This window comes from Panthera pardus, unplaced genomic scaffold (assembly GCF_024362965.1).
Source record: "Panthera pardus isolate Hobbes unplaced genomic scaffold, ASM2436296v1 HiC_scaffold_2, whole genome shotgun sequence".
NCBI classification, from domain to species: domain Eukaryota; kingdom Metazoa; phylum Chordata; class Mammalia; order Carnivora; family Felidae; genus Panthera; species Panthera pardus.
In genome coordinates, this window is record NW_026526765.1 from 144983776 (window position 1) to 145002088 (window position 18313).

The following is an 18313-nucleotide window of genomic DNA, read 5'->3' on the forward strand; positions in this document are numbered from 1 at the left end:
CTCCTTGGTGTTTTCATCACAGAGGATGTTGGGAGTGTCACCTCCTCATTTGAGAACTCTTTACCTTTGTTAGTGGTATTTTCTTGAATAAAATATCTGATTTTGGTCATCTTTTTTTTTTTTTTTTTTTTAACTGGTGTTTTCAGAGATTGAGAAAGCCAGTGTTTCAAGAACTGCATTTAACATTTTTCTAAATTTAATTGTTATGGGCTCATAGATATGTCGCTGTAATACTTTGCAACATATACAAATAAGAATGCCTGTTGTGATTAAAATAAAAAAAAATGCTTTGTTTTCAGACGCTTTACATGCATACTTTGGGATCTGTGGCCTGTCACTAATGGAGGAAAGTGGAATTTGCAAAGTTCATCCTGCCCTGAATGTAAGCACACGGACTTCTGAACGCCTTCGAGATCTCCATCAGAGCTGGAAAACCAAGGACTCTAAACAGTGTTCCGAGAATGTGCACATCTCCACGTGACTGACTTCCTTTGGGGGGTGGGGGGGAGGCAGGGAGTTTGTAGCATAACTGTAGCTCAAGGTTAAAAGCCATGTATAACCAAGTGTGCTCTTTTCTTAAGAGGTAGAGTCTCACAGTCAGATTGCGTGCTGATGTCACTTTGGAATATGGTCTTGAGCCAGTAACCTTTGGACTGGGTTTCAAGAAAATCTTTGTTGAAGTTTGAACCACAGCGGACTCTGTTGTGGTTCTTAAATGTTTATACTGTATTTCTAAGAAGTTCTTTGGGCAAATTAACTGTATGTATGTAGGTTATCTTTTTAAAAAAAACTCTTCAGTGCGAATTGTATCATACTGTAAAATGGACACAAATCTTCAGAACAGGTTTACAGTTCACAGAGCGTTGATAATCTGCGGGTGAACACTTAGTGATCATTTGAAAAGCTTGCCAGCTGATGGTAAAAAATTGCTTTAATGAATGAAGTATTTAGGATTCTTCTTTGAAAACAGATGATTCCATAATTTTTAAAAAGAAGAATGACTTATTTTGTCTTATTAAGTGTGCCAGTAAATGTACGTGGCCTATATAAATGAAATTAACTTCATAGCAAGGATGAATAGGCTTAACTAATATAGTAATTTTTCTAAGTGGACATTGATTTAAGAAGACTATTATGTAACTAAGGAAAAAATAATTTAACTGTATGTGATTGTGAATGAGAAGGTTTTGTGCTATGTGGGTCACTTATTTAGATGTTGCTGGAGTGAATAACAGGTTTGATTTTAAGTTCATTATTAGTTGCTTTTCCTTTCTGGGGAGCAAACAGTCATCTAGAAGGAAAGACATCTAGTGGTTTTGTTTATTTTTCTGAAATATGTGATATTGTAAATTATACTTGTACTTTTATAACAGAGTTATTTTTAGCCATTTAGATTTTTTTTTTTAGTTTGTTGCCTCTAGTGTGTTAGTGGTTCTGATTTCACACTGACAATTTTCTAATTTTTTCAAAGCAAATAAGTAAAAATCTCAGTAAAAAACCAGAACCACTAAAGTAGATTTAATGGTGCAGCTCCATACATGGTCATTTATATTTTTATATTTTCAGGTAAGTGGAAGGGAAACGTTCTCTTTAGGGGTTAAGGACTGGGATTTCGCTTTTGTTCTTTCAGTTTTGTTTTCTTCATTCTTTGAACTACCTAATTGTAAAGGAAATGGCATAATAACTCATCTTCATTTGTGACCAGTTTATCAATAAATCACTTCCATCACTGTTGTTGAATGACGTTCAAAGATGTGAGACGAGTACCGAAATGGAGAAGATCTCTTCACTAAAGAAGCTGGGTTTAAGTTAAAGTCGTGGGGATTATAAATGTTGAATTACTCTGCAACTATCAGTACGAAAACTAAATTACTAGCATTACTGTTTAGGAATTAAAATATTTAAATTTTAATTTATTTCCTAAATTGGAGGGAGAAATACTCTTAAATAATGGTCCTTCCAAAGGGAAATCTGGTATATGCTTGGAGAAATGATTCATTTGTAGTTGGCATGTTTAGTCTTAAACCTCACCTTGCCAAAGTCAACTTTATTATGTTTTTAATTAGAAATAAAATCCATTTTCTGATTGTGGGGAAAATATAAGCTTAACAAGAGATGTTATCTTTCGATGAGTTATTTCAGTTGCTACTATTTAAATCCTGGCAAATTAAAACATCCCCATCTCAAACTAAGTCACTTCCTAAACATTAGGAGTTAAAATAGCATATATGATACAGCTTTAGATCTGTTACAAAAAGCCCTGATTGCTTTTTCTGAATTGCCATCAGTGGTTAGAAGGTAAGAAAGTTAGTAATAATGGTAACTGTGTTTGTAAATGTGAGGGAAGTCCAAGTTTAAAAGTGTTTCATAAAACTATTAAGAAGTATTTCCTAGCTCCTTGTATAATTTAATAGCATAAGATTATAAATTACATTATGATTCTGAATGGGGCTTTTTTGTGAAACCTTGTGGCCCAGTAGGTGTTTACCTTCCATAGCGGCGTGCCGACCGAAACAACCCAGTGAACCTACAGAGAAACTATTCCTGTTTCTAAATAGTTATTTACAAGAAGAGTATAAACTAAGCGATAAGTAATATTTCACGTATATGCTTTGTTCCTTAGCAGTGCTATTACAATGAGCAGGGAAAGAGGAAGTCCACAAGAACTCTGTTCCCTGTGTTCTGCCCCTACCCTGAGTATGGTATTTTTCAGATGTTGGTAGAAGCTTTGTTTAGAGCATCTGCAGGAGAACAAGATTCATCAGGTCACACAACACCATTCAACCTATTCATCATCTGCAGTGTCTTTAGATTTGACCTATACTCTGTGTGTGTGTGTGTGTGTGTGTATTTATCAGATCTTGAAATAGCTATTCTTTAATTTCAGTTCACATAGAGGTTTTGATTACAGTGGTAGATAGTTTGGAAATGGTCGCACCTGATAATATTTGAGAGTCAGTTTAAGGAGGTGCTCTGGAGTGTGATGAGTTGGGTTTAAATCCCAGATCTGCCAGTTCAGCAGTATGATCTTGGACCCGGGAGTGGGGGGGACTAACTCCTGAGGTTATTCAAGGATTAAATGAGATAATGCATATAAAGCATTTGGCATAGCACCTGAAATCCAGTAAATTTCTAAGTATAATTTCTGTCACAACCATCATAAAATGATTGTTACTGAAATCTCTTCTGTAATAGAGCTTTCACAGGGGTTAAGCTCCAGGAAGATGACAGCAATAGTGTACTTTCTGAGCTTTAGCATAAGAATACAGGGTAACCAGGATAGCCCCAGACCCCGTTCTACAAAACTAGATGACAGTTGTCCCCATGACCCTCAAGAGTGAGGCAAGCAAGGAAGGACAGACCACTGACCGACAGATAGTTTCGGCGTCTGCCTGTGGGGAAGGGGAAAGTAGGCAGCTATTTGCTGACAGCACGGTTTCTTGGCAGCCTGGCAGGGGGCCTGTCACCAGAAGCAGAGACTGGCCAGGCTCCTACAGGTTCCCTCCGCCGGTGGGTGTGCCAGCAACGTAGTGAGCTGGGCCCCGGGGCTGTATATGTCTCAGAACTGATGACACAAAGCCTGGCACAGGGAGAAACTGCTGAAAGTAGGATTTCAGCTGGACAGGACAGGTATGAGAGGACAAGGAAAAGAGAAAGTCCAGGTCAGCGTTGAGAAGGAATGTCACTGGTGATGTCCTGTCGATTACTTTCTCAGAATGAACAAGAAGCTTTAGGACAGGAGCTAAGAAAAATCCTAGAGCACTCCTCTCTCCTGAAAAAGTACAGGAAAACTTCAAACAACAAAAACTGTGAGAAGGATTACAATCGAATCTCCTCCAAAGACGAAATAAGAATAAACAGGGCAAGCACACCAGAAAGACATGACCACAGGGCTGATGAACACTTCAATATACTTCTTTTAAAAAGCAGTTAGGACAGGAAATTTATAGTAGTTAGAACTGTAGCATTAAAAATGGAAGAAGCTGAAAATTAAATCTTAAAAACTTGGAGCAGAAAAGCAAACCAAAAGAAAACAGAAGAAAGGAATTTGTAAAAGGGAGAGAGGAAAATTACCACCACCTAACCTATTCAAGAACAAAAGGTTGAAATGACATGGGAGAAATAACCATAAAACAGGAGAAATTTCAAAATTCTAAGACTACTTTAAATAATTTTATACAATCAGAAGACTAACTTTTCTTAGAAAAATGCAAATTGAAATTGCCAGGGTTTACCTTGTAGATACAGAAATTTAAATCAATTATCATAGAAGAAACTAATAGAGGACTCCTTACCAAAAAAAGTGTTGGGTCTTGATTATTTCAAGGGATTTCTACCAAACCTTAAGATGAAATAATCCTGGCGTTTATACAATTCCAGAAGCTAGAAAAAGAATCTTGAGCCTCAAAGTGCCAAAAAAAAAAAAAAAAAAAAAAATTTAAAGACTTGTAAATTCATTTTGTAAAGCAAATATAATAGCATTGTTTCCAAAACTTGACAAAGACCATACCAAAGAGAAAATTATAGACCACTCACAAACAAATATCAATGCAAAAACTTTAACAGTGTATTAGCCAATAACCCCAAAGCACTTTCAAGAAAAAATACATCATAACAAAGTTGGGTTTATTACAGGAATGCAAGGGTAATTCAATAGTAGACTGTTACTATTCATTGTATTAAAAGAGTTAAGGAGAAAATCATTTTTTCTCCATTTTTCCGGAAAGGCATTTGATAGAATTGAGCATTCAATTCATGCTGAATGTACTCAATAAACAGAAATCGATGAGTAATTCATTAACATTGTACCTCTGCCCAAAAGACAGCACCTTAACCTCAAAACAAAAGAAGCTTTCCACTGAAAGTCGAGAACAAGACGTGCCCCTACCTCTCTCTGCCACTTAGCATTGTGTTGATTTTAGCCAGTGCAGTTTGACAAAAGCCACATGAATTTCATGGAAAAGAATTGCAGATACGCATTTATATCTGGAAAACTGAAAGAAGTTTGTTGAAATGCTCTAAGAGAACTTAGTAAAGTAGCAATTACATACAAATACACATTCAAAACTCATGCATATATATAAGTGCTCACCAGACTCAAAAGAGTATCTAACTCTGGATCCATTTAAATGAAGTTCAAAACAGGCAAAACTTATGGGTGTCAAAAATCAGCACCCCGTTTCAGTCACCACCTCCCCCTCCAAAGGTAAGCACTATCATGACTTAAATCACCATCAATTAGTTTTGTCTGTTTTTAAGCTTTATGGAAGTGGAATCGTATACATTATTTTTCACCTGGCTTCTTCAGCTCAACGAGGCCTAGAAGAGTATGAGGCCGCCTCTATGGTGCTGGTAACGTTCTGTTTCGTTCAGGTGCTGGTTACATAAGTGCATTCGCTTTATGATACGTACACTTACGGTTTGTGCACTTTTCTGTATGTATAATTACAGTTCAATAAAAATGTTTACTAAAAAGGATAAAAGATTTCATATATATACAAACCTGAACTAGTTAGGAGGTGTACTTGAAGATCCCTTTTGTAATTACAAAAAGAAAAACATGTAAACTTTATTATTATTATGTTTGGTTTTTTTTTTTTTTTTGGACTCTCTAAGCCCAACACGGGGCTCAAACTCACGACCCTGAGATCGCATGCTCTCCCGACCAAGCCAACCAGGTGCCGCATTAAGGAAAACTTTTAAAAAATAAACTCTTGATAGAAAATTAGACTTTAACAGTTGAAAAGATGTATCCTATCCTTAGATAGGAAGACTTAACATGAAAACATACTTTTCTCCCAAGGAAAATTATGTTTGCTTCTATTTGAGAGAGCATACAAGAAAAGCTATGGAAACTACAAAGAAGAACGAGAGGGAACTAGCCCTACCAGACATTAAAACACACTTTTAAATCCTCCCTTGTTAAAAGTTTGGTATCAGCCCAGGAATTGGAGGTCCAGTGGGACAGAAGAGAAATTCCAAGAATAGACCCAATGGTAGCAATACAATAAAAGCAGCATCTGAAATCCGTGAGATGAACTTTAATTTTTTTTTATTTTTATTTTTTAAAGATTTTATTTTTAATCTTTACACCTAATGTGGGGCTTGAACTCACAACCCCAGGGTCAAGAGGTTGCACCCTCTACAGACTGAGCCAGACAGGCCCCCCAGAGAAGATTAATTTTAATTTTAATTTTTGAATTTTTTTTTAATGTTTATTTTTGAGAGAGAGAGTGCGAGTGGGAGAGGGGCCAGGAGAGAGGGCGACGTGGAATCCAAAGCAGGCTCTAGGCTCAGAGCCCGACATGGAGCTCAAACCCACGAACCACAAGATCATCACCTGAGCCAAAATCCAGAGTGGGACCCTTAACTGACTGACCACCCAGGTGCCCTCTCCTGGGGTGACTCTGTAAGCTTAAAGATGTGGAATGGCTGGGGCAAAGACTATGCACATTTTAAATTCTGATGGCTTTTGCAAAAAAGACATTGTTTTCAAAGACCATATTGGTGCACACTCGTACCTTGAAGCTGAGATTTTAAGTATCAGAAAATTATCTTCTGACAATAAAATAACCATCTTGTAACTCAGAATTGCGGCATTGGAAAAGATCATAGAGGCTTAGTCCCTCACCCTCATTTTACAAATTATAAATCTGAGGCCCAAAGACAGAGGAACTCACGCAAGGTCATGTATGTGCCGTATTCTTTTTTTTTTTTAATTTTTTAAGTTTTATTTGTTTTGAGAGTGCAGAGGAGGGGCAGAGAGTGAGAGAGAGAATCCCAGGCAGGCTCCGTGATATCCGAGCGGAGCCTGATAACGAGGCTCAAACTCACAATCCGTGAGATTGTGACTTAAGCCAAAACCAAGAGTCAGATGCCCAACCGACTGAGCCACCCAGTGCCCCCCCCCGTACTATATTCTTAGATAAGAACATATCTCTAGAACACATCGTGCATGTGTATATATTAATACAGATACGCAAGACAGAGATAGATGTAATGTGTTTTCTAATATAAAAGTCTGTGGTCGTTCTGTATCCAGAATACAGTGCACACTTTCTGTCCCCAGGATAGGGCTTTTCTTTGATCATGGCACTTCTTTAACATATTCGTCTTTTTGCCCCTTTTCACTTTTTTCTAGATCTTCAGTTCTGTTTTTTTTTTTTTCTTGCACTTTTTTTTAACATTTATTTTATTTTTGAGAGCGAGGGAGACAGAGAGTGAGCCAGAGAGGGGCAGAGAGAGAGAGAGGGAGACACAGAATCTGAAGCAGGCTCCAGGCTCCAAGCTGTTAGCACAGAGCCCGACACGGGGCTCGAACCCACAAACCATGAGATCATGATCTGAGCTGAAGTTGGACACTTAACCAATTGAGCCACCCAAGCGCCCCCCTAGATCTTCAGTTCTAATAATTTTTCACTGAGGCTCTGAGGGCTTTGACTAAATTAAGGGTCGCCACTAAAAGTGTATGTGGGATTTCTTGAGTTAACCGATAATGCCCCACAGGTCTATGTCATTGACATAGACCGTGCATTATGGGTGCACAGGGCCTCATCATACTTAGCCCACAACCTATTAGGAGTCTCTAAACATTTCAAAAAGTTTTTACAAAGTGTCTGTGGGAACATGAAAGGCATGTAAAATTCACTGGAGGAAGTCCAAGCCACTTTTCCTCTGATGTAATCCTAGATGAGGAAGTCAGGGAGTTGGGTAGAGCTTTGTGAAGTCCCTGAGGACTGGAAGAAAATAATCGCTGAAAGAATCAATTTGATAAAGCACAGAAGTAGCTTACTCAAATGCTAATGGGTTTTCATCTTGCATTTGGATTTCAGCAACTGACTTCCACACTAGAATATCCACAAGCGATATTCTGCTACAGAGTACCTTCTTTTCTGCTACAGAACATGATGTAGAAAAACATTCAGTGGTTAAATTCTAGAAATAGGCAGAGAAGAAGAATCGTTCAGGTAATACCTTTTGTTTTTATGACTCTTGGTACTGATTTTACTATTTCTCATTAAGGGACATTTGGTTACTTCCAACTTACAAGCACTTCTTTGTACGTCATATGTATGTCTGTGGGGTTCCTAGCAGGATATTTCTGGATTAAAGGATGTATACTTAAAAAGTATTGGTATCAGCACCAAAAAAAAAAAAAAAAAAAGAAAGAAAGAAAGAAAAAAAAAAGTATTGGTAGTTACTGTTAAATTGCCATCCAGAAACAGGGTAGCCATTCATAACTTGCTAACAGAGTATTGGAGCACCTCTTTCTCTTATCTTCTGCAGCACTGGATATTTTCAACCTTTAAGTTTTTCCATTCTGCATACAAAAAAATTTTGGTGTGGGGCGCCTGGGTGGCTCAGTCGGTTAAGCAGCCGACTTCGGCTCAGGTCACAATCTCTCGGTCCGTGAGTTCGAGCCCCGCATCGGGCTCTGTGCTGACGGCTCAGAGCCCGGAGCCTGTTTCAGATTCTGTGTCTCCCTCTCTCTCTGACCCTCCCCCGTTCATGCTCTGTCTCTCTCTGTCTCAAAAATAAATAAACGTTAAAAAAAGTAAAAAATAAAAAAAAATTTTTGGTGTTCCCTTGTTGATAAACAACACGTGTAGAAAACAAGATTTGCTAGGTTTAGGGGTGGGGTGGGGCTGTTGATTGGTGCTGTATGAGTCAATGCTAATCAGTTCATGTCTGAAAGGGTGAAATCAGAATAATGTCTCTCCATTAACGTAGGCTTACGACAGTAGTTTTCAAAATGTGTGGTCTGCAGACTGGAGCATTGACATCATCTGGGAACTTTTAGAAATGCAAATTCTCTGGCCCCACTTGAGACCTACCTACTGAGTCAGAAATGGAGGTGAGGGTGTGGGGAGGACCAGCCACCTGTGTTTCAACAAGCCCTCTCAGTGGCTGTGATGCAAGGTCAAATTTGAGAGCCAGTCACGGATGTAGAAAAAGCAGCTTGGGCAGGAGACGCAAATGAGAACCCCACAAGTATTTGCAGATTTAAATATTAAAAAGGTAGAGGTTTTAGTCCATAATAAGCGCAGTCTGTTTCAACAATGTGATCTTCCTGCCCACCCCAAAAAAGGTAATACTGTCTCTGTCTGCGGTAACAGGGTTGCCAATGTTAATGCTCAGATATGCAAAGAAAACCTTCAGTTTCTCAAATGGACCCGCTCTTCATTTGCCGATTGCTTTGGGTAGGGCAGGCCCAGGGGTGGGGCCATTTAAATTTGGCAACAACTAGCTTCAGTCTTTGCTCAGGTGGTTCTCTCTGGCTCCTGGCTCCTGGCTCCTGGCTCCCGGCTCCTTGTCATCTTGGATATATGTGCCTCCTGGTGGTTGATGGGGCCTTTTTTGCAGGTTGCTGCTCTGATCGGGTCCCTCTGCTGGCGTCTCCTGAGGTGCCTGCCGGTCTAGTGTGGCCTTTCTGATGGCAGAGTCCTACCACACGGCCTCTTGGCTGTCAGGCTGGTCCTAGATCTTTATGCCCAAATCTCTGCCTCCATTTTGTATTATCCAACTCCCTCCCCTCCCATTTTGGTGCCAGATGTGGAGGTAAACTAGGTGTGTTACTCCTAGGACTACAGCCTCTCAGTCTAGGCTGTGCCCAAAGAAGCAGGGCACAAGGCCACCCCATTACCACATGTCTAAATATTAAAGAGTTACAAATCAAACTAGAGAAATATGATCTTCCTGGTTGACACACATATATAATGCCAGATTTGGAAAAACAGCAGGTCATACCAAGTAACTGTGAATAACACACATCAATAGTTAACTTCATTTTCCACCCCTAGGCCATGATTGGGCAGTGGCAGTGCTGGTCTTGAGAACAGAAATCCAAAGCTTTCTCCCTGGTGTGCTGGTTGGCCAGCCGTGGCTTCCTACAATCATTGGGAATGATTGTGAATCATTGATTCACAGAATAAGCATCGCTTTCTCCTCTTATTTATCCATCCCTCCATTCATTCATTATAAGTGGGTTTTATGACTAACATGAGGCTTGAACTCACAGTCTCAAGTTCAAGAGTCGCATCTCTATAGACTAAGCCAGCCAGGTGTCCCAGCTTTCTCCTCTTCTAACAGGGAATGTGGGGACGGCTCTCTGCCCACCTGTACCCTCTCCGTCTGATATGGCACACGGTCCGAGTCAGGAATTCTTTGCTCACAACGTGCCCCCAGCCTCCTTCCTCACCCCCCTCACCCTCTCACCTGCCTCGGTGGAACATGAGCCTGGCCTTCCAGGCTCAGATTCAGAAATCTTGGCCTCCTCCGGGTTCCCGGGCCATGACCAGCCCTCATCTCCCCCTTCTAGGGCCCTTCCCACACCTTGAGAAGCTTCCTTCCATCACACCTTGGACCTGGGGGGTTCACACCCAAACAGCACAGTCCAAAAAGGACCCAGGGAAGAAGCCCACGCAGGGCCTGGATCTCTGGTACCAGGAGCATTGTCTAGAAGGGGGCCCCACCAATTCCTCATTTTATGGGGTGTCTTGGACTGGGGTCCCCTAAAGTGCAGGGCTTTGATCTAAGGGCAATACTGGCAGGTGGTCAGCCCGTGTTCATGCCTGTCTGGACCGTGCTACTGGGCGTCCACACACCTCCCTTCCTCTGCCTGTGCCTTTCATCCTTTCCATACTCCCCCAGGGCTGGGGGCCACAGAATTACCCCCCCTTCATTGGTGGCGGGTCCTTTCCTTTCTTCACTTCCAAGTTCTCTCCACCACTGACCTGACATTTCCATTGCACTTTTAAGAAATCTGTAAAACCCTGTCCCACGTGACAAAAGCTGACTTTCTGCTTCTCGTTTTGCTGCACACTCAAAAGCTTCCTCTTTTTTTCCCTTTCTCCGTGCTGAAACAGTCTAAACCCTTCCAGGCAAATGAGTGCCCCCGGAGGAGCAGGAAACGCCAAGGCCAACACATTAAAATTTTCCAAAGTCGGTTCCCCCGCTGCTGAGGGCCGGGTCGCTAGATCGAGGGGGAGGTGGTGACCCGAGTGTGATCTGTACTGTCAGGACACCAGAGTGCATTCAAGGTGCCACACGTGCAGAAGGTCAGAGGTGGGAAGGGCGGGAAAGGAGGCAAGGGAAAAAATGGCTAGTTGTCATGTTCGGATCTATAAAGGGCTGTTCTGTGGAAAGAGGTGAGTAGATTGAGTGGCGACTCCAGAATTTCTCCTGGGGGATGGGGGGCATCAGTAAGCAGGTGAGGCCTGGAGGACTTGCCTGGAAGGTGCTTTGTGAATCGCTTGCACTTTTTGTGTTTGCCGAGCCTTTGTGTCAGGTAGCTGTAGAGGGAGCAGGTGAAGATTTAGGTCCAGCTTACCCGCATACCCCTCGTTAGCCACACTGTGGCTCCACCAGTAACTGGCTGCTGTAAGCTTGAAGCATGCACGCACGACAAATAACGCTGGTTGAGTGATGGCACTAATACATGAATCGCTGTGAGAGACACCTGGAGAACTTTGGGACATCAGGGCTGTGTGAAGCTGGACCAGGTAGCCCAGGTCAGTTCCCTGGTGCCTGCCACTCTCAATCTCTGGGTTGTGTGAGTTTAAGCCCCCCCAGTGGGTAAGGAAATTCCTTAAAAATAAAATAACTAAAAAAAATTAAAAGGCTATAGTGGGACTCACTTCCAAAGCTTTTTACTCAGTTCAGAAGACTATGGTAAAGACAAGAATTTTTTTTTTTTAAAGTTGTGTGGGTCATTTTGATTAGAAGCCAGGTTTAGGAATCACTATATTAAATAATTCAAAAGGCCCCTTCTAACAGGGAGAATATATTATCTTAAGGTAACTTCAAGCTGATAAATGCATCGTCTCTTGCATAGTGTTTGGGAACAGTGGCTTTAGGAAGCTGTTAAGTTTTTCTTTCTTTCATTTACTTGAGAGAGACAGAGACAGAATGAGTAGGGGAGGGGCAGAGAGAGAGAGAAGGAGAGAGAGAATCCCAAGCAGGCTCCACACTGCCAGTGCAGAGCCTGATACAGGGCTTGAATTCATGAACTGTGAGATCATGACCTGAGCTGAAACCAAGTCAGATGCTCAACCCACTGAGCCACCCAAGTGCCCCTAGGAGGCTAAGTTTCTAGCAAAAGTATCCCTTTCCTGGAAGTGGCCTCGGTAGTAAAAAGGCTAAAGATTAAAAAAAAAAAAAAAAAAAAGCCCAGCAGCTTTCGATTTTCCACTTCAGGCCTTGCTGGTCTAGGTTATGTCCAACCCTGGGAAAGGAAGATGCTTTTATTGAACACATTTCAACATGGGTGTTGGCTCGATGTTACTTGTGGACAGAAAACATGTGTATTCTATTTCTACATACCTCATTGATGAAACATGCAAAACTAGGAAAAACGTCCAAATGTAAAGTCTATTTGCTATGTAAATAGACAAAGGAATTTCAGGAAGCACTGCTCATAAGTGTTTTCAATTTTTTTTTTAATGATTATTTATTTCTCAGAGAGAGAGAGATTGAGAGACAGAGTGGGAGTGGGGGAGAGGCAGAGAGAGAGAGAGAGGGAGACACAGAGTCTAAAGCAGGCTCCAGGCTCTAAGCTGTCAGTGCAGAGCCCGGTGTGGGGCTCGAACTAATGAATGCGAGATCATGACCCGAGCTGAAGTCAGATGCTCAACTGAGCCACTCAGGCGACCCATAATTTTTTAATGTTTATTTTTCAGAGAGAGAGAGAGAGAATGTGCGCACAGATGAGTGGAGTAGGGGCAGAGAGAGGAGGACAGAGAATCCAAAGCAGGCTCCGTGCTGATAACAGAGAGCCCAACACGGAGCTCAAACTCACAAACCAAGAGATCATGACCTGAGCCGGAGTCAGACGCTTAACCGACTGAGACACCCAGGCGCCCCTGAATATGTTTATATTCATACACTTTCATACAACAGTGACCCAAAGACCGACGGCCTCAGCGGAAATTCACATCGGTGTTCATTGCTGTAGGCTGGCGTTTTCCTATGCTGGATGTTTATCACTGGCAGGAGAAACGGCCAGCTTAATCACCTTGGTTCAGTTTTGAAGGATGGACTAAGAAATGACTTAAAATAACTAAAAAAAACCCACAAAAATAGTAATGAAACCCACCTGGGAGGTCCCACAACTTGTTCTGTGTTTCCAGTCCACCATTCCTTTGCTGCCACCACATAACAGAGTCTTGTCACTTTGAGACCCAGAGCAGGGCTGCGACAGAAGCCACCATGGGCTGGGATGAACTCAGTCCCCCCGGCAGAGGCGAACTGGTGTTGAGATTTCAATCTCCAAAGGCTGACTGTTTGAGGAGAGAAGGCTGAGATCATGACCCGAGCAGAAATCAAGAGTCGGACGCTCAACCCACTGAGCTACCCAGAAGCCCAGACCCCTTGACTGTCATTTTAAGCGAGCTCCCCAAGGGTGTCTTGTGGATATTGAAGTTTGAGAAGTGTTGGTCTACAGGGTAATGTCGAATGTCTGCCTCCCTTGCATGCTATTTAAGGCCCTGGGAGAGCTAGGCCCTACCGGCCTTCCCGGCTTCATCTTTGGTCCTTCCTCCTCCCCAGCCCAGCCACAGCTAAGTGTCCATAACTCCTGAATGCACTCTGTGCTCTCTAATGTTTACTATATATTTTGTCAAGCCGACTGTGAGCTCTTGGTGTCAGCAGCTCGGATTCACTCGTCTTTGAATCCCTAAATGGCCACGCAGCACGTGGTAGGTATGAAAGTCATACTTATTAGATACATCAATCAGAGAATCTTGTGGGCCATTTCTTCCACAAACCTATTTCCTCTAAAAGCAATAGTGTGTATGATATGTACAAATCATTTAAAAATAATTCTGTGTGTATTCCTCTGGTTTGTAGCCAGTTTATCATAAGGTGCAAAATAACATGTCAACTCATTTCTTACCCCTCAAGCTGGATGTAAAATTATGGTCTATCTTTGCAGGATGTAATACATTTTGATTGTAATTAAATTATTGCAGAGAGAAATCACATGTAAATAAATTATAGGAGAAAAACATCTTTGGACATGACCGCGCTCTAAATCACTGTTCAGGGCTTATTTTTTAAAAATGTAAGCCTAAATATTGATCACTGTTTCTCCTTTCTTCAAGGTACTAAGACATCCTTATTCTAGCTGATCTGTATCCATTTTACAAGTCACATTCTCAAAAAAAAAAAAAAATCATGTACTCATAGTATGTCCTTTTTCTTCCTCAATAATTATAAACTTACCTCCACACACATACTCAGCTGACCTTCTCCACACAGTAGTTTTTAAATTTTCATATGGGGGTGCCTGAGTGGCTCAGTCGGTTAAGCATCTGATTTCAGCTCAGGTCATGATCTCGCGGTTCATGGGTTCAAGCTCCATGTCAAGTTCTGTCCTGACAGCTCAGAGCCTAGAGCCTGCTTCGAATGCTGTGTCTCCTTGTCTCTCTGTGTCCCTCCCCCACTCTCTCTCCCTCTCTCTCTCTCTCAAAGATAAACAAACATTAAAAAATAAATAAATCTTGCCCTGCATACGAGGGACATTCCTCTGTTGTTCGGAAGATCCATAAAAGGAAGATGTTACAAAAGACCAAATTCCCCCTAAAGGGGGGACAATTATTGGTGTAATTTAGCAAAGAATTACAGCCTGTGAGACCACAGTGTGTGCTGAAGAAAGCCAAGCAGATAGAGTTTCTTTCCTCTTCTGAGTTTGGGAAAGTGGGTAGGAAGGGAAGGATGTTACCTCTCTCAGGAGATGATGTGGGCATCCATCTTTGAGAGGGAGAATGTCAGGACACAGAAGGGGACATGGTGGTGACAGTGAAGACTCCAGGCAGAGAGAAGACCCAACAGGTGGCTGCCCCCCAACCCTCAGAAAACATGGAAGTGGAGGAAATAATTTCAAAATATATAGAATAAAACTTAGCACAGATGACTGATTTAGAACCCCCGGTTTAGGAAATTGCTTCTGTAATGCAGAGACTTACTATTAAAAAGGAAAAAAATCTCTCACGTTTGCAAGATGGGCTTGAACAGAGCTTTGACCTGAGGCCCAGAGGCCCAGCGAGCAAACATGGCTCCTTCCGGGAGGCAGGGGACCCAGGGAGTGCCTCCCAAATCCAGTTCACAGCCTGAAGGAGACGTGGCTGTGTGTTAACTATCACAGGGTCTGAGAAAATAGTGTTCATCTCCCTTGTGCCGACTAGCCAATCAGTGACTAAAAAGCATGAACAGAAAATCCAAGCCTGCCCCTCTCTCCCAGAGTGCCACCATATTTTACAGTCCAGAAACTTCTGTGAAAATCTCCCTTCTTTCAGACCTCAGAGACACAGGAGTAGGCCAAGTTACGTGTGCTGTGATTTTGTTCTTCCTGTATACTAAAGCCCTTTCCCGTTCTCACAAGAACTGGGCCACTGAACGTAAGGTTTATGCCCCATCAGAACATGCCCTCCTGTCACCAAAGAGAAACTCTGTAAGAGATCAGATGCGGGAGAGTCCCTCCTCTCAATAAACCCATAAACAAACCACCAATAAACCCATTTTTCTCTAACGGGGATTCACCTGCCCCCTGGCTGAAGTGTTTCTCTGGGCCTTCCTGTCTGATACCATGGTTTCCTCCCCCACTGTCCCACATGGCCCTTGAGCAGGGAACTGAATCTGAACTCGGTTTCAGATTTCCAGTGCTTCCAATGCAGAGTAAGTGCTGGTTATCTTTTGTTGAACGGAATAGAAATGAGTTCATCCAAGGCAGTTTCCCTGCACAGCCTTTGGCCCCTGGTACTGGGAAAGGTAAACAAACAGGGCTCCCCACCCAGCAGTGCCCTCATACTGGTAACTTTTAGCACGCCCTGCCCTAGGTCAGATCTCATTACTGGATAACACAGGAATCATAAAAGGTACCACCTGCTTATACAGGAGCAATAAACCCGGTGTGCCCTTGTCTGTAGAGTGCCGGGAGCTCTTGACAGCTGAGTCAGTGTTGGGTTCGGGGATTTTATGATAAGAGGACAGCACATTAGCCAGTAAAATCCCAGATAGGACCAAACTTTACGCTTGCCCACATTTGTTTTGTTTTCTCAATAAACTTTTTATAAGTTTTAGACTTATAGAAAAATTGCAAAGATAGTATTGAGTTCCCAGTCTCCATCCAGTTTCCCCTATTGTTTTTAAAGATTTTTATTTTTTAAGTAATCTCTACACCACCGTGGGGCTTGAACTTACAACCTCCGAGATCAAGAGTCACAGGCCTGTGACTGAGCGAGCCGGGCACCCCAGTTTTTCCTATTATTAACATGTGACATTTGTTGTGGTACCTTTGTTGTGGTACATGCTCGTTTATTTATTTTTTGAGAGAGAGAGAGAGAGAGCAAGCCAGGGAGGGGCAGAGAGACAGGGAGGAGAAATCCCAGTGGGATCCGCGCTTTCAGGGCAGGGCCTCATTTGGGGCTCAAACTCACGAACTGTGAAATCACGACCTGAGCTGAAACCAAGAGTCTAATGCTTAACTGACTGAGCTACCCAGGAGCCCCTTAATTAGCCAATATTAATGCATTATTATTAACTATATTTGATTTCCTTAAGTTTTACCTGGCGTCCTTTTTTCTGTTCCAGGATCCCACGCAGGATATCATATTACGCTTCGTTGTCATGGCTCCTTTTGTCTGTGACAATTTCTCAGACTTTCATTGTTTTTTTTTTTTTTAATTAATTAATTTATTTATTTTAACATTTATTTTTGAGACAGAGAGAGACAGAGCATGAACAGGGGAGGGACAGAGAGAGAGGGAGACACAGAATCAGAAACAGGCTCCAGGCTCCGAGCCATCAGCCCAGAGCCCAGAGCCCGACGCGGGGCTCGAACTCACGGACCGCGAGATAGTGACCTGGCTGAAGTCGGACGCTTAACCGACTGCGCCACCCAGGCGCCCCTAAAAAAAATTTTTTAATAGCTATTTTTGAGAGAGGCAGAGTGTGAGTAGGGGAGGGGTAGAGAGACACAGAATCCCAAGCAGGCTCCAGACTCTGAGCTGTCAGCACAGAGCCCAACACGGGGCTCAAACTCATGGACTGTGAGATCATGACCTGAGCCAAAGTCGGATGCTTAACTGACTGAGCCACCCAGGTGCCCCTGCCCTTTTCCTTTTTTAAAATCCCCCACCCCGCCCCTGCCATCTTTTCTCCCACCTGCCCTGCCCCCCACACAAAAAAGCTATTATTAGATGGATAGTGCCTGTCAGGAGCAAGGAAATGAGGCTTTATCCCAGCGTGTATTAGAGGAAGTCCTTCTTATCCTGTTGGATATCACCAGCAGGAATGGCTCCTTAGCAACAAAGTTTGGGGAGCAGTGTGGTCGCAGAGCCACAGACCAGAGGCCCTCGTGGGCTTTTGACAGTGAGCTTAGCTGAAGGACCGAAAAGGCAACACCCCTCTGGCGAGGAAAACAGACCTGGTGCTTGACCTGCCTGGCAGAGGACACTGCCTCAGGGATTTTATAAGCCTCTGTGAGCAATGAAAGACCGGAATGCATAACCAGTGATACGAATATGGCTACGGTTGGAGGCGCCTTGTCCAAGAAACATGCCCACTCCTGGGGAGTGCCGGAGGCTCGAAGTGGAGGCTTTATGACTGTGACAGATCCCCAGTGGTGACTAAGAGCCTGGGCTCTCTCCTGGCTCTGCTGCTGTCTCTCTCAGTGCCTTTGAGCCAAGTCATTCCACTGTGAGTGACTCAAGATGACTGTCTCTGAAAGGTGGGTCTAATAGTACCCCCCCCCCCCCCCGCCTTATAGAATCTCTTGGAAACCAAATGGGACGGTGTAATTGATGTGATATGGAGGCTGGGAGCAAATGGTCAAGGAATGAGTTCTTGAGACATTTTCAGTGCAAAAAGGGGTTTTTGTTAAAGCCCGGGGATAGGACTTATGGGTAGAAAGAGCTGCACTGGGTCCCCTGGGGGGCTCAGTCAGTTAAGTGTCCGACTCTTGGTTTTAGCTCAGGTCGTGATCTCAAGGTTCTTGAAATCGAGCCCTGCGTCTGGTTCTGTGCTGAGAGTCAGGAGCCTACTCGGGATTCTCTCTCTCCCTCTCTCTCTCTCTCTCTCTCTGGCTATTGCTGAGCTAAGGCTGCTTTTTTCCTCCTAGCAAAGCATTAACAGTAAGGCAGTTGGAAACTTCTCGAGGAATGTCACTCTGCCTGTCTCCAGGACTTGTTCCTGGGCTGCAAGTTGTAAAGGAAATTTCATTTTAGCTACATTTCTTCTGTCAGTAATTCCTTACAACAGTGCCTGACCCATAGTGAGCGCTCAAAACATACTATGAGCATTCTTATTCAATTAAGAT

The 18313-nt window shown here is 42.8% G+C and overlaps 1 protein-coding gene across 1 annotated transcript in view; it reads left to right on the forward strand.

Annotated features, from left to right (window-relative positions):
* Positions 1 to 1740, forward strand: part of PGGT1B (protein geranylgeranyltransferase type I subunit beta) — a 62661-nt gene extending 60921 nt beyond the window's left edge. The window contains exon 9 of the mRNA XM_019469616.2: positions 300 to 1740. Within this exon, the coding sequence (XP_019325161.1) occupies positions 300 to 481 (182 nt within the window). The 3' untranslated portion in view covers positions 482 to 1740. The remainder of the gene's footprint in view (positions 1 to 299) is intronic.
* Positions 1741 to 18313: the final 16573 nt, after the last annotated feature.